Below are 17,647 nucleotides of genomic sequence, written 5' to 3'. Positions count from 1 at the left end.
GTTGCTGAAGCCTCTCTGCTGCACTGGAAGGAAAATGGAAGCTCCAGGTGTTCATCTGAGCCCCAGTACCGCCACGCTGCTGATCGGCGCGGAAACGAGCCTTCCCGCTGGAACCCTGCTGCGCGGCTGATTCTCCCCCTCCTCCGGAATTCTCTGCTCCCTGGCGCGGCGCCATCACAGCCTGTGTGTGGCGGAGGCAGACTGCCCTTACCCTCCTCCTGCCTGCTCACCAGGACTTTTGAACACTATCCCAGGCGATTTCCTCCCGGCGGCACCCAGCGGAACATCCAGTGCAGGTATTTGGGGCTACATTTTCGGATCAACTGAGAAGCGTTGCACTTTCTCATAGTGGGGCATATTCAGACTGGTTGCTGCCTGTAAATACACGCTGGGACGCCCCCCCTTCCCTCCCCGTTTTTCTATATGGCGTGTATGGAACGGTTGCCTATACTACACAACACATGAGAACTGAAGGCAGCTAATTGACGCCGCATTCAGCGCGTTGCGAGGACTGCACAGAGATGTTCAATATTACCTAGTGCCAACTTGGTTGACGTCCGAACCCGCACATATACATTAAAAAAAAACTGCGCCACATGCCAGCATCAGATATACAGGGTCTTACCCTGGGGGTTTGAGGCTGAGATTCCAAGACACCCTTCCCCCCTCTTTTTTCCCTACACATAACTTTGCTTAGGGATTTCTCTTGAGCTACAGGTGCAGGTCCTACCCATGGGCTGCCACTCAGGACATTTCTCCTGCTGCATCTGAACATCCCGCCTCTCCTCCATACTACCGCCACGGACTGCCTCCAGCCCCTTTGACCCCATTGCTGACTCGCTGTTGGCGGCCTTTCATCTACCGGCTGGTGCCAGATGCGTTTTGGGTCCCTTTTTTGTAACATTGCCTAGACGGTGCAACCACATACAGGATGAGGGAACGTCTGATGATCCTGGGCTGCGGTGCTCATGGCACTAACCACTGCTGTGTATCGAGGCGCTATGGGGAAACCCTATACCCATCAACCAAGATTGACATTTGAGGCCAACAAGGCCCGATGCGTTCCGCCTCAGTAGGCTCTGAATCGCCGGACATGGATCCTTGCCAATCATCCTCGCAGACGCCTGGCAATGACGTCAAGACACTACTTTTGGCCGTCCAACACAGCCTGACAGATTTGTCCGGGAAGATGGACACCATGAACAAACGTCTCAACTTCCTGGATCATAAAGTCGACACACATGATGGTCAGATTAAGGAGGCTGAGCATCGTATCTCTGAAACTGAGGATACCACATATCAATTACAAGAACAAGACATAAGTATGGATAAATTGCTAAAAGTCATGTCCGCCATAAATTAGGACAGTGAAGCTTGAAGCTGCTGCAACAACATCAGCTTGGTGGGTATCCCGGAAACCACCAACACTGGAAGGATGGAGGACTACGTGGAGCATCTCCTGAAAACCGCGTTTGGAGCAGAATCCTTTTCACCCCATCTTGTGGTGGAACGTGGCCACCGCTCCCTGGGGCCTCGTCCTCCGCCTGGTGCTCCCCGAGACCCATTATTGCCAGACTTCTTAACTTCAGAGACAGAAATACTGCATCGCAAAAAGCCCGTGAGATCAAACTGCTGCAATTTGAGGGCGTCTCCTTCTCTGTCTACCTGGATTTCACCCTCGCAGTTCAAGAGGCACGTCGGAAATTTCTTCCTGCAAAGCAAAAACTACATAAAGAAAACATAGAGTACGCCCTCTTCTACCCTGCCAAACTCCGGATTTTCCATGGAGGCAAGCAAATCATCTGTACAAATGGGCAGCAGGTGGACGACTTCCTTAAGAAGATAGCAAGAAACTCGCCGAGGCGGGATCGCAACTCCAGATAATCCTCCCCTTCTGGCAGCTGATCAGTAACAAGACTATGGCGCATTACATTCCAAAGAGACTATGCTGTGGCACAAGGACATGAGGACCTCCTGCTGTACTCAAGTGCCTTTTGCATTGCTTGAGTGCCCTTGTGTCTATTGCCTGGACTTGGTCAGATAAGTGTCCCTTGGGCTAAGTTGTTATGTCTTTCAATGCTATATCCTTGGCTACATACTGCTTGCATAATTTGTAGATAATTTAGCTACTTCACTGGGTACCCACCCCCCCACGTTGCTGGCATCCCCCTTGGGGGTCCTTTTCCATTCTTTACTCTCCCTATGGGATTGCAATACAACGATGATGGGACATGGGAGAGGTTTCGTTCCCACCCGGTGCCCCCCTTATGGGAGCTCCCCCTTGTGTATGTTTTTTGGGTTGGGATCTACTTGCATTACATGGCCCTATCCCAGGCTCACTGGGTTTGCGGACATTAATTGACCTACTGAATCCTTTGGGTGGGTGGTTGATTACCGGCATGTTTGGGGTGCCGTTGTGGGTGGGCTACAAATTGTTGGTTGTTTGGATGTCATCTTTACTGAGATATCTGGTGGGATGGAAGGGGCGTTTTTTTTTGTCTTACTGTTCCGTCATGCTCAATGTACAAATCTCTCATAATTCCGATTGTCGTACACATACTTGCAGCATTGCTGTACAAGCACACTCATGACACCTTTTATCCCCGCTTCTCATGTCGGCACAACCTAAGCCCCTTAGTGTATAAATGCTTACATGGAATGTCAGGGGATTGCGCGACCCTCAAAAGCGGAGACAGATCTTGGCTTACCTAGATCGACACCAGGTGCAAATTGCACTGCTCCAAGAGACACATATGGATCCCCATACGCCTCAAAGCTATGGCACCAGATGGCCCTCTGCCCGTACTTTCTCCTCTTACTCCACCTACTCTCGTGGTACACTAGCGAGTCAGATAAAAAATATCAGTGCAACAAGTTTAACTTGCTCAAGATTTTACGGTGTTTTGCTGTTATGTTCAGGCATATTTAGTTCATTTGACTACTCATTTACAGAGACAAATTATATATAATTTTCTATTGGCAAACCGAAAGGTTTCAGTTCCTGTTTTCCATACACCCATCTAATCCTGCACATTCCACATTGCATGTTTTTTCTCTGTTAATACAATTATGCACTATCATTTTGCTTTCCCTCAAACAGAATATAAATCCTAGAAAGGTACGATTGCCAAATATTTGAAGTTTTCAAAAATGTTTCGATCTACACGTCTGCTCATTACAGAGCAATCAATCTCTCAGAACAACTAGTACGACACACCTCTGTTGTATGATAGAAAATGTTTCCAGTACTAAACCTCAACACAATACCAACATAGGCCATCTTATTATGTTCGGACTAAAGAATTTGTAGGAGGGTAGAAGCCCCACACTTGCTTCTTACGTGTTAGCAAACAGGCTATGCGGAAAAGTTTTGATCTTTCTGATAACCTTACAACGTCTGTACATTTTATCCTTTAGTTCTCTAAGAAAACCATTGCAGGGTGACGAGTGGACGCAGAGGTTTTTCTCGTGCATCTCTAGAGTTTCAGTTTGTATATGCCAGAGAAGTAAAAATATGTCACTGGTTTGGGGTGGTGTCATACTGCTAACCCAAACATGGCATATGCCCCAAAGTAAATTGTACTATGTTGATGTTGACGAATTTCTCAAGTGTGGATGAACCTCGCAAGTGAAACATATTCCATAATTCCTGCCTGAGTTATTATGAGTGACAGACCTTGGCCCCATTGATGTCGGCTTGCTGCTTTCTTGAAAGATTTTACGAAATAGGAAATTTCTGTTTTGCCTCGCTGAGAATAGACATATTTAGGAACTCACTTGGTTTCTAGTTGTTACATACACTAAATACCTTTGAACAGGCGCGTGGCACAGTCTACATTTGATAATGCATATCAACCCAAAGACTACACCCAAATCTTTTTAAACAATTTATTTTCTGAATTTGCACACGCTAAGAAAACCATCTGTGGTAGATGATATACCAATACTGTATTTTATTGGCTTGATAGAAGGCCTTGCTTAAAATCAGACCCTTTTTCTTCAAATGTGCGCACCACTTGATATTTCTCCCCTATTTTCCTCACAAAGAAACATATTATGGCTTTCCAAATACATCTTAGATTGCGGATTCCTGACATGCACATATATTGTTACATTCTGAAGGGGATCCATGCAGGGGACAACACCAAGCGCTTACCTGAGACTACATGGTTTCAGAAGGCGAAGTAGCACTCCTCGTGCACGCCCAAGTTTGACATTCTGCCTGAGCCACAGAATTAGTGCACTGCTCTCCACTGAACTCGCAAAAAACACTTCTGGCTCTCTCCAAGTACATTTGGGTGGAAAGGATGCTTAACTGCGGTCTGAGCCTGGTGTCTGACATTGTCCTGACGGAGAGGACAATGCTCTTTCATTCATATTTTGATTGAAGTGTAATTCTTCTGTCACACTCATCTTAATGGTGCATTGCTCTTAGATGCTCGGTTTACACTCTTTCCTGTTTCTCAGTTGATTTATTCATAGGGCTGCAGGTAGAATCTAGTATAAGAAAAAGAAACACGTTTTCAATGTAAATAAAAAGCAACTTGTATGCATTTATTATCCTTCACTTGACTGCTGCATATGTGGCCATGTACAGTCTCAAGCACCTGGTTGCTGGCCATTTCGAAAGCCTTGAATACTAGGCATGAACATGTATGTGGAAGAAAAAATACCATTCATTCCTCAGTAAATTTGGGAGACAGTGGTATTCATATTAAATATTCATTAAAAGTCACAATAATCATTGGGAGTCACCTGCAACCAGCAGGTCCGAAGGCTCCCCGAATACACAGATGGTTACGTTCTCATACGCTTCCAATGGGATACATGTAAGCATACACGGCCAATAAGTGGCTTACTACTGCCAGTTGATTAGGCCAGTTTTTCTTAACCTTTTGACTTCAGCAGATTCCATTGAATCACAGTTGGAAGCCTGGAAGTAGTAATTGGATTTACTTTGACCCCGGAGAGATACAGGGCAACTATAGTCATTGGTATGGAGAAAGCCGGAGGCCGTGGAGGGTCTTTGTGTCAGAAGGTGACAAAGAAAGTGAATGCTTAAAGGCTTAAAGACCATGTGCTCATTGTACCTGAGTGCATGCCACCTACTGGGAAGCAGTACTCTATTTGAGTATTTCAGCTCTGCTGAAGTTTGCAGGAATGTCCCATTTCCAGTAAAAGAAGAGTAGGTGTTTGAGGTCTATAGTTCCTGATCATGTAATGCCGTGGAAGGGAGAACACACAGCTTGGAAGGGCCCTTTGGGCATTATACCTGTGTATACATGCATATATCACTGGTTGGTTAGAGCGTTAGCTTAGTAAGTATACAGAGGCGTATGATTTTGTAGAAATTCATAAGTAATTCAAACATGTTTTAGTCAGAAGGTGATGGCTAGTTGAGGTCTGAGCATATTTGAATGCATCCAGTGACTGTGTGCATTCACGCATGCTCCATCCTGAACTAGCAATCAAATTCAGACAACATTATTTTTAAATGCTTATGATAATTCTTTAAAATACATCTTTATTAATTGTATTACTATACATATCAAGCAGGAATTATTGTTACATGGTAAACTATTTGTCTCAAAGGAAGAACCGCCTTTACACAGTTATTTAGCGTGAAATGCTTATAATTATTGATACAATATTGGTTACATGTCATATGGGTCTGTGGACCACAAGGGGTGCATTGACCACAAGCTAAGAACCACTAGACTGGTACAGTAGGTGCTGATCACACACTAAGTAAACTGTAGCATGAACATTGTTGGTGTATCTGTAATAAGGCAGTCTGCAATCAGCAGAACAATGGCACATTTTCAATACATATTTATTAACAAATCATTTAATGGGCATGATGTCATAATGAGCAAATTTCAGTAAAGTCTATCTCACCCTTTTGTTCTAGGTCACAGGCCTAGTTACGAAAATAACTGTTCTGTAAAACTGCAGCCCCACCTATTTCACAGTTTTTCATGCAAACATTGTTCCCACCCTAGACTCCTCTTATGCCTCTTCTTACACAGGGGTGTGCTGCAAGCAATCAAAGCCACTTGTTCAAATCTTCACACTTCACCATATAAGACTCCTTCACACTCCCTTGCTCATAGTCCTCTAGCTCAGTTAATACCATATCGCTGTAATTTTACCTTCCCCAATATCCTTGTCCTGTGGCTTGTCATATAAGCAAATGTAATCTTTTTGGCCTAAACTACACATGGACCCAATGAATTATACAATCAATCTATTTATATGCATTGTGTGTGTGTTTGTAAACTTAGTTAACCAACCCCAATGGAATCATGATAGATCCATATAAGTGTTTTTTAGCATTTTTATATCCAAGTTTGTTTAAAGAACCACAGTGACCCAATCTTGCACAGTATCTGCAGTGTTCGAGGCCAAAACAGCTCCAGTAAGGAATCAAAATCAGCTGTGCATCTGTCTTAAGTGGTCAAAAATTGAATAACTGTAATTTCTGCAACTCAGAAATACAGCTACAAGTCCGGCCTTGCAAGGCCTTATTGTAGCAATGCAATTTTTTTTTAATTTGGAGTACCTCATGCCTAAAGAAATATAAGCATGCAAACTTATATCTTTCTAAAAGAGTTGGAATATTAGTAGTCCTGGAGTACTTGGGAAGCATAGGTAAAGGAATCATTTTGATAAAATTCACTCTTCTAACCAGCTAAATGGGAAGATTCTGTTTTTTATCCATCAGTGATGTACCTTCTGAACAAATAGCCTTGAGATTAAAGACAAAATCTTCCTCTAATTTACCCGCTGTCTTAATTCCAAGATATCTAACCTTCTTCACTGATAATGAATCCAATGGCGGGCCCATTGTCCCAGGCCGAAGCCTCTATCATGGCCTCATTAATGGTGTTACCCTGCATCCCTATAAAATTATAAAGTTCTATCCTTAATTAATTGAACACTTCTTATTCCATTGTTAAAACTAGCTACCTATCTAGGTTGAGCTTAATTTTATAGATACCTCCTGATATGTCAAAATACAATAAATCTGACTAATTTTATCGGTTAGAGGCTATATATAGATATACGAAAAGAGCATTGCGAGGGAGCATCCTTTTGAGTTCCTTGGCTAATAGTAATTCAGGTGAATAAAGTCTGGTTAGTAAAAAATCAAGTCACAGGGTTAATGTAAAGAGCTTCTGTTGCCTTAATAGGTGTGGCCAAGAACCCTGGAATGTCACCTCTACCCAAGTGGAGTCACAGTTATCTCAGTCAAATGCCACCTTAGCATCAACCAGTTATTTTTATCAATATACCTACTACTTATTGTCATAATAATTTTGGCATCCAGAACTGTTCACATAGATCTTAGTGTCACAGTTGATTAGAGAGATATGCCGATATGAAGCACAAATAATTGGGTCGTTATTATATTTTTGCAAAAACAATCATAGATGTACCCTCCACAACTGATGACACCTGTTCCCTGTACATTATAACAGTGGCGGCTCGCAGGGGTAGCGCTGTGGGGCGGTGAGCCGGGGCGGGGCTGGGTGAGGGGGTAGTGGAGTCCGTCGGCAAAGGTGAACGTAAATAAATAAATATCTGCTGTTGTATGTCAGACTTCACTACCTCCCCAACCAGCCCTGCCCCCGCCCCTCCTCACCCCCCACAACGTTTACCTCTGCGAGCCACCACTGTGATCACATACAGGCAACAGGTGTCATTTGTTGTGGAGGGTATAGCTATAATTGTTTTTCCAAAAATGTATTGAAGACCCAATTATTTTTGCTTCATATAGGTACACAGTGTTACCACAGTGAGCCTCCACTGCGTGATCAATACAAATAAATAAGGCACAATAAGCTACTATGTCTAACCTCTTCTTCAGCTCGATAATACCTTTTCCTGACTAAAGCACTCCATGCTTTTTAAGCATAAGTTAGGGCTAATAGAAAAGGCCATTTGTTTTAAAAGCTGTGCTGTCTTAAGATACCAAGTATAGTAAAGTGTGCCTTGCAAGCTTTCTTGCAATACAGTCATAGCTTTGAGTTCTTTTTATATGGCTACGGTTTGTTTCCTGCTACTCCACACATTAAATTATTCTGCACCCCCAGTTAGACTCTGTTAATTATTCAGGAATAGGTTTAGTCAAGTTCCAGGATCAATTGCTTAGTTAGACACTCGCACACTCTATTAATATCATGCTTCATCATCGAGTCAATTGTTTCCTGCTAACCACAAACCTCTCTCTTACGATACATGCTTTTCATTTTTCAGTTGTGTGTCTTTTCCTTAATCTAAATTAATTTATTTGCATTCATCTATATTGGAATCATTCTTTCCTTTTACTGACCTCCACTCCTCATAGTTTGTCACTCTCTGCTGTGGTAGTTTGACTATTTCCATAACTCCCGAAGGTACCGAGCAGTGCACCAGTCTTTGTAAAATAGTGTAGAATTTACAAAATGGTCATATATGTCAGATAGAATGCAGTTGAATAGCTTAAATTTCTTTTCACCCTTCCCTCTGTTTGCTCCCAGGTGTACAGTCGACTTGATAGATACTGCTGCGGCTTCACACCCCGCAAAGAAGATTCTTGTGTGCAGCAAGGACTTGAAAAGAAATGTGAAGAATATGGATCTGCTGCCCTAGCACACATTGTTCAGAGGAAACAGGACCGAAGACATTTAGTCTGGATTAACAACAAGGGTTTCTTTGACAGGAGTGAAGAGAATCTGGATTTCAAATTACTAGAGGGAATACAAGAGTGAGTACAATAACCTCATTTTTTTATCATATGGCTCATTACAGTTATGTCTTGGGTTGGAAATCGAAGCAGTGTTTTATTGTGCTTTGAAACAAAACTAAAATTCCCTGGCTTTATCCACTGTCACATTGTTTTACCAATAAAGTCAGTTATTTATCTCGGCATTTGAAAGCAAGGGCTCAGCTGCTTGAATGGAGAAGTAAATACAAGCTGTGTGTACTCAGTGAGTGAAGATGCAGGAATGTGCTTTATGGGGTCCATCTTTTCGGTGGTGTACACCCATGTTTCTAATCTGCAGCTCAATTGAGAATTTGCCCTGTGATTTTTTGACTTCATTTGCATTTAAGTTTTATAGAACAACCCAATCTACAGTGCTGTCTCTCTGGTAACAAAGTATGAAAACCTGGGGGCGCTAGGTAGCGCACGAGCAGAATGGCCGCCACATTGTGAGGCTCCCACAGGTCTACTCATATATCCGTAAATTATCCTACCTCAACTGAGGTCCAAGGTCAGAAGGACCGTGGAGACGAACCCTGCAATCCCTGCAACATAGCAGTATCTCTTTGTGAGCAGCTGGAGTTCCCTGACGCTGGTTCACAGCGGTCAGCATTGTGAACCCGCGAGGACGGCTGGCGTGCCTAGAGCATCAGAGCGGCGAGATACGTTACGGGACATCAAAGGCCCCCCACGTGAAGAGCAGGCCAGACTGCGCTGTCAGAGGGGGAAAGGGCGCTGGAGATCGCTGTCTACAGAGACATTTTCATATCGGTGAGCGGAGCGCAGATTGAGCGTTGGCGGCGGCGCTGCGGGCAGGGGAGAGCCGCAGTGCCGCAGTGAAATAAAGTAGCGGCCATGTTAGGACTCCACGCACAGAGATAGTTCCCCTTTCTTTATGCGCTGAACTAGGCTAGTCAATACACGAACATTACAATTGACAGCAGCATCAAAACTGTGGGTGGACACACGGAGGCATCGTGCTGTGTGCAGACAGGGGTAATTCTGGATTGGCTGTGCATTACTACTCCCTAGCACATAAGAAACTGGGACAAGCGGGGACAGCGTGCGCACCAGGGGGCACCGCCAACAGGCAATAGCGATATTGACGGAAGCAGTGTGAAGACTTAGCTGTCCCTGATGCGGTGAGGGTTTGAGATAGGTGCCTCTGCACTGCGAGGGAGGTACTGGAGACTACTTGGGTATATGCTGGTGCATGCACGCTGAAGGAGAGATTGGGGAGATGAACTGGCACTGCACGCAGTCTGCGCTAAGGGCAGTGAAGCACCGCACCGATGGAGTGTGGTGGTGGCAGTACATTGAGATCTGCTCAGGACCTATGCAGTGGAGGTGCTGTGTGATTGGGGCGAGGTGCCATATCCATAGCACATTGGACCTTGAGACATGCGCCACAAGTGTGCACTATGGGAGGTGCTCATTGTTGCTGGGGATCCGAACTGGTGGATGTAATTTGTTGTCCTAGCCTTCCTCTTATTTGCAATGAAAAGTGACTGACATCTCCATACGAAGAGTAGGATCATTGGCAGCGGCCCTAATAGTGGAAGGAGAGGCATAGCTCATATACTAGCGTAGAGTCGGACATTACAGTGAGTTTAAGAGCGGCTGTCAGCTGGACGAAGAGCTAACGTACAGCCCAGGCCTTCACTGCATCAAAAAGTCGGCGTCCAGGGCAGTATCAAAATGGGGAAGCCAGACACTCGTCAGCCAAAGCTGACGCTTAATCCCAAAAACAAACACCTGGCAGCACCAAGCTGAAGCAGATATGGAAGGGACCACCTCACAGCAGGAACAATAGCAAGCATCGGGAGAGGATTTGAAATCAATATTACTGGAGGTGAGACAAGGATTTGCGACTATAGTGGACAAGATGGACACAATGTCATCACAAATGGATGCAATAGCCCGTAGAATTGAGGGGCACGAGACGCGTAGCAAGGAAGCGGAACAGCGCATCTCTACTGTTGAAGATACCACCACCCAAGTACAGAAAACGACGGCACAAAAAGATAAGTTTCTCAAAATCATAGCAGCTGAAAATGAGCACATAGAAGCGCGCAGTCGAAGAAATAACATACGCATCTTAGGTATACCGGAGAGTATGAACACGGATATGATGGAGGTGTATATAGAGAAATTACTAACAGCTGTGGTGTGTGCGGAATTATTATCCCCTCATTTTATAGTTGAGAGAGCACACCGAGCCCTTGGACCGCGACCGCCGGCTGGAAGCACTCCCAGACCCATCATCGCCCGCTTGTTGAACTATAGAGATAGGGACGTTGCTTTGCGGGGGCAGGGAGAAAAAGCAGTTGAATTACGAAGGGATCTCGTTTACAATGTACCCTGATTTTCCGCTACATGACCAAGAGGAACAACGGGAATTTTTGGTGGTGAAACAAAAGCTGAGGCAAGCACAAATTGATTATGCTCTCCTTTACCCTGCTCGACACCGTGTCACCCACCAAGGGACTCAAACTTTTTTTACAAGGCCTCAACAGGTGGAAGAGTTTCTGAAACAACTTCGTAAACAGAGAAGACGGCCACCAACACCGGAGGTTTCACCGAGGTCTCACGCCAGAAGTGGAATGACTACCGCTATGGAATAGCAGTGACAGGTGTTATGGGAAGTCCCACGGCTCATAGATGTGGATATGTTCGTAGAATTGTATTGGAATGCTGGCTAAGACATTGTGTACGAGGGGACTACGAACTTCCTATAGAACGGTACCACGGAAGATGGTTGGGTTTATTCTGCAGCCCACCACCCTTGAAGTCGATCCAGGATTTGGCACTATGATGTATTATACCTGGTCTGACAAGAGGTATCAGTGGGCCCCTCAGCAGCGTTGCCCCGCCTCGGAATACCCCACTATTGTTTTCAATTTACCTATGTTGTTCTATAGCCTCTCCTTAAGTTTGAAATGGGAGGGGCTGGATCTAATTGTTAGAATGGAGAAGTTAAAGGTTGTTAGGGAAGGGGGGACGTCTATAACTGGCATGATTGGGATGCTTCAGTGGGTGGGGAAGGATAGGGGATGTGAGTTTCAAGGTCATAGTGATGATACTGCAAGTATGGTTTTACAGATGTGTGTCTTTTTCCATATACGAACTTGGATGCTTATATGTCCGCGATGCACAGATTGGAAAGCTACAGGAAGGTACAATGACACGGGTGGATGATACTACATTAAGAGTGTTGTCTTGGAATGTTAGGGTCCTGGGTGATCCAAGAAAACGTCGGCAGGTGCTGGCTTATCAAGATAGGCAACAGATAAATGTGGCCAAATCAAAATAGAGAGAGAGGACTAGATAAGCCAGTCCGGATCCCCTAAGTTATATATAGTTTATCAAGAAGGACTAGCTAAGTTGTGTGAAGGGACTCAATGGGTACGCATGTTGACAAACCATTTGGTTTGGTCATGAAGCCCTCACCCACCAACCTAGTTGGTGGCATGCTTCATCATCGGGCCCACCACAGTGACACCGAATGTGTCCCGGGTGTGCTGCGACTCCAGATTACTGAGGAGCTGGTATACTCGCTGAGTGTGCAGTGTTGGTGAATGTGAAGGTGAAAATTTAAAAGCTATACAGTGGGTCCCAGTACCCGAGGGTATATGGATGGACTTTAATTACTGGGCCCCTGTTAGCAACTAAAAAGGCAAACGGACTCGTTGGAGTAAATTATGACCTCCTACGTCCTGTGTGGTCTACATGTTTCAGCCAGGCCTTTTGAATAAAACTGGCTTTCCTTAGGACCAATGAGTATGTGAAGGTGATAATAAATACTTTAAGTGATTTGTTTTGTAATTAAAAGTGTCGCACTCGCTAAGGTGCGTTATGTGTAAGAGGGGGATTTCCTCTACTTTACTGTACACATAACATAAAGGACACAGACAGACGTACAAGGTAGAGTCAATTAGGATGATATTTCAAAAACACAATGTTATGCGGGCTTCTACGGTGTGTGAAACAACCTAAAAGCGGCAAAAAATGTGGCCAACCTGGTTGCATGGCTGATGTGGTTTTAAGCGTAAAACCGGGGTGGGGGTGGTGGGCTAAACAGCGGGGTAAGTGCAGGGTGAGGTACAGGTAAGTATAATACATTTTCCTCACACTTGCTGTTTGCTGTTAAAGCTTCCTTGGGTCACCTGGCAGGGAGAAAAGACCCTAGACATTGTGGAAAGGCAGAGATTAGTGCCAAACCTGTAGGGAGAAAAATGCTGCAGCTTACCTAGTTCGTAGCGGTAGGGTAGCGTGTCTACTCACGGAATTGCCGATCTGTGTGCTCCATAGACCTGTTGTCCTGCTGCGGTGTCCCGGGTAAGTGAGTGAGGGCCCTGGTCTCGTTTAAATAGCCCATATGATTCGCAACACCTGGAGCGGGAATAAAGATAGAAGAGGTGCGGTCGCGCTGAAAGCGCTTAGTCATGTGGAGCGTGCGCATGCGTGCAGGATAAGTATTTCATGCGCAAAGGGCTCCGAGTAGTGCAGGATTACAGCATATGCGGGTGGCAGCGCAGGATGCCAGAATATGCCCGCAAGGTGTGGGTCATTCAAGTGGTATTATTAGAGTAAACAGACTGGGATGTATGGTTACAATAAGGAAAAAACGGAGGATAATTAAGATACAGGCAGGGATATAACTAATCAGTAAGGGTAGTACTGACAAATATATATCCAATCAGTAGGCATACTGAAAATTGTACAAAGACGTGGGGCAAGAAAAGTACTGTGCTGCTCAGATGGTCAAAGCATTTGAATTTATCATACTGTTCAGGTGGTCAAAGCATTCCATGGAATGGAATCGTTCAGCCCATCAACGTGTGTGGATAGGCGGTATATCCAACGTTGTTCCTTCATAAGGAGGGCTTTTTCGTTGAAATAGGTCACATCAAACTGCTCAATCACTGTCCATGTGAAATCATTCGAACTAGGAAAGCTGCAGCATGTTTCTCCCTACAGGTTTGGCGCTAATCTCTGCCTTTCCACAATGTCTAGGGTCTTTTCTCCCTGCCAGGTGACCCACGGAAGCTTTAACAGCAAACAGCAAGTGTGAGGAAAATGTATTATACTTACCTGTACCTCACCCTGCACTTACCTCGCTGTTTAGCCCACCACCCCCACCCCGGTTTTACGCTTAAAACCACACCAGCCATGCAACCAGCTTGGCCACATTTTTTGCCGCTTTTAGGTCGTTTCACACACCGTAGAAGCCGGCATAACATTGTGTTTTTGAAATATCATCCTAATTGGCTCTACCTTGTATATCTGTCTGTGTCCTTTATGTTATGTGTACAGTAAAGTAGAGGGAATCCCCCTCTTACACATATCGCACCTTCGCGAATGCAACACTTTTAATTACAAAACAAATCACTTAAAGTATTTATTATCACCTTCACATACTCATTGGTCCTGAGGAAAGCCAGTTGTATTCAAAAGGCCTGGCTGAAACATGTAGACCACACAGGACGTAGGAGGTCATAATTTACTCCAACGCGTCCGTTTGCCTTTTTAGTTGCTAACAGGGGCCCAGTAATTAAAGTCTATCCATATACCCTCGGGTACTGGGACCCACTGTATAGCTTTTAAATTTTCACCTTCACATTCACCAACACTTCTCACTCAGCGAGTATACCAGCTCCTCAGTAATCTGGAGTCGCAGTACACCCGGGACACATTCGGTGTCACTGTGGTGGGCCCGACGATGAAGCATGCCACCAACTAGGTTGGTGGGTGAGGGCTTCATGACCAAACCAAATGGTTTGTCAACATGCGTACCCATTGAGTCCCTTCCACAACTTAGCTAGTCCTTCTTGATAAACTGTAACAGATAAATGTGGCCTTACTACCGGAAACTCACCTAAATCCCAGGGTCATAAATACTTTTGCAAGCAAATGGGTGAGTTGTCGGCTATTCTCCTCCTACTCCTCATACGCCTGCGAAACAGCAATACTCTTTAAAAAACACCCCAGGTTTGAATTGGCGGGGGTCATGGAAGACTCATATGGTAGGTACATCGTCACACACTTCTGGGTAGAGACTTTGTAACGATTGTGAATTGCTATGGTCCTAACACAGACAGTCCTGTATTCTTTACAGATTTGTGGGGCAAAATATTATGATTGGTTCCACACACTTAATTTGGGGGGTGGGATTTCAATGTTGCATTATATCCGCATCAGGACAGATCAATGGTGGCTATGCATCACTATACTAAAGTGCAGGAGGCATTGCGGGGCATTATTGAGGAAGTTGGGATAATTGATAGCTGGAGACATATGCATCCACAAGTGCGGGAAGGTACACATTTTGCGTCCCACAGAGGGACATGGCCAAGGATCGATTACTGTTTAATCTCAAGGGACTTGGGATCATTTATAGGAAATGTGATACATTTGGCCAGGACATTTTCCTACCATTGTCCAGTGAAGGTTTCACTTACGCCGCCGGGCTATAACAGTCCTAGGCCGTCCTGGAGGTTGCAACCTATGGCCCTATTGGATATAGTTTTCCAAGCAGAGCTGGGCAAGGAAATTAAGGATTTATTTGCCAGAAACAAGGGATCAGTGGATAGCGTCGAAATAATATGGGAGGATTTCAAAGTGACGGAGAGGGAATTCTGCATTTCAAAGAGCTTTGGGGTACTGAAAGATATACGGACCACATTGCAAACTTTGGAACAAGACTTAAGAGGATTGGCGAGGAGGATGAGTGAGGGAGAGGTGGGACAAGTACAAAAGGATTTCAGAACAAAAATCTCTGAGTATGAAGACACCGCGCAACGGGAGTCGAAATTCAAGGACTGCTGTTGGACGGCCCGCAAATACAGGGAGGGGAGAGACCAGGCAGGGCGCTGGCACAGGTGACAAGATGCCCCCGCTTCAACAGGCACATATTAGAGATACAAGGGCCTGGCGGTATACTACACCTATATTCCTTAACTATACTAGACACATTCCTTGCACATTACAGGAAATTATATACAGCACAGAGGGGTGCCTCACTTGACTTAGACGATTTCGTGGGTGAAGTGGCACTTGGTTGGCTTAGTGATACACACAGGGAATTCCTTAGCCTCCCATTTGAAATAGATGAGATCAGGGAAGCGATAATGCAGCTCAAAAATGGGAAAGCACCAGGGCCGGGTGGCCTACCGGCTGAATTTTATAAAAGCTACATTGATACCTGCACTGAAGGAAGTGTATGAGTAGTCCCTTGAGGTAGGCATACTTCCTCCTTCAATGAGAAAAGCGGAAGTGACATCCTTACTAAAACCAGGGAAATCTCCCGAATCTTGTGATTCATATCGACCGCTATCGCTAATGAATTGCGACACTAAGATATTGCCAAAAGTCCTGGCTAACTGGTTATCCCTGCTAATTGACAAACTTGTAGTCCCCGATCAATCAGGGTTTGTACCGGGTAGGGCCACATCCCATAATCTCAGGACTCTATTCTCTTTAATTCAGACGTTGGCGCCAGAATTCCCACTTGCTGCAGTGTTCTTAGATGCCTCTAAGGCATTTGACTCGGTGGAGTGGGAGTACATATTTGGAATTTTGCAGAAGATGGGATTTCCGCCTTTATATTTATCATGGATTAAACTTTTGTACCATCAACCCACTGCTAAGATATTGATAAATGGCCAAGTGTCCCAGCCCCTTGTCATTTCTAGAGGCACCCATCAGGGGTGTCCGCTTTCCCCACTCTTGTTTGCTCTAGCAGTGGAGCAGTTGGCTTCCAGACTTCGCCAGTTGCACCAAGATAAAGCATTTTGTTGCTGTTTACGGTAAATACTGATCTCACTATATGCTGATGACATGACGTTATATGTCAGAGACTCTAACCAAAATATAAACCCCTTACTACGGGAATTTATAAAATTCTGTAGATTGTCAGGAGTTCACATTAACTGGGGAAAGTCTCTGGTCTTCTCTCTCACACCGGCGGTGACACAGTTCCCTCTTGACTTCCCGCTAGAATGGTGTGACACAGATTTAGGATATCTTGGCATCCAGATAACCAGAGATAGAGATGAAACCATTAGAGCAAATTATGGTACGGCTATAGCACGACTAACCACCAACGTTACACGTTGGATTTCCCTACCCCTTTCATTAGCAGGACGGGCATCCCTTATCAAAATGGTCATACTCCCGCAATTTCTTTATTTATCCCTCAACATCCCTTATCACCCAGGACGACATTTTTTTTAAGACATTACGCTCTGAACTAATTAGACTGCTCTGGGAAGGGAAGCAGGCAAGGCTTAATTGATCGATACTAATCAGATCATATGACCAGGGGGGCTTTGACGTTCCTGATTTCGAGGTATACTATTTAAGTGCACAGGCACCTTATGCCTACTATTGGGTGCACCCCCTTGTTATATGCCGCAAATAACTGTGGAAAATTGGCTTGCGGATCCCATCCCGTTAAATGGGTTGATACATGTGCACGAGCGTTCCTGTGTGACGCCGCCCACTACGGTCGATGCCTGGCATCAGATAAGCTGTCTTCTGGCCCTTCCCCTTCTATACTTCCTAGACTCCCATTGTCACATCATCCTAGTATTTCCCTATTGCAAGAACAGGGATTTCAAGGATTATGCAAGAGGGTGCATATAGTCAATTGGGGGGACCTGTTTCATGAAGGGACGTTTCGGTCCTTGGAGTAAAGGTGTGCAGTACACACCTTTGGATGTATTTCCATATGTGCGGCTAAGACAAGGCATGAGCTCAATTCTCCTTGACTTCCCACAAGAGCCAGAGTCCTTGATGCCCCTACACCATATTTTGGGACCCACTGAGGGAAGGCACCTGGTATCAGGCTTATACAGCTCCATATGTATGCATAGAGAAGCACTTCCGAGTCCAGCCAGA

General features: G+C 44.9%; 1 protein-coding gene across 1 annotated transcript in view; it reads left to right on the top strand.

The window, feature by feature from the left end:
• GASK1B (golgi associated kinase 1B) overlaps positions 1 to 17,647 on the top strand; it is a 258,634-nt gene that overhangs the window by 221,500 nt on the left and 19,487 nt on the right. Inside the window, exon 3 of the mRNA XM_078676990.1 lies at positions 8,523 to 8,749. Within this exon, the coding sequence (XP_078533116.1) occupies positions 8,523 to 8,749 (227 nt within the window). The remainder of the gene's footprint in view (positions 1 to 8,522; positions 8,750 to 17,647) is intronic.

The sequence above is a fragment of the Lissotriton helveticus genome, chromosome 2_1, assembly GCF_964261635.1.
Source record: "Lissotriton helveticus chromosome 2_1, aLisHel1.1, whole genome shotgun sequence".
Classification (NCBI taxonomy): Eukaryota; Metazoa; Chordata; class Amphibia; order Caudata; family Salamandridae; genus Lissotriton; species Lissotriton helveticus.
The sequence above is the reverse complement of the archived record's forward strand: the minus strand, read 5'-3'. Positions and strand labels throughout refer to the sequence as shown.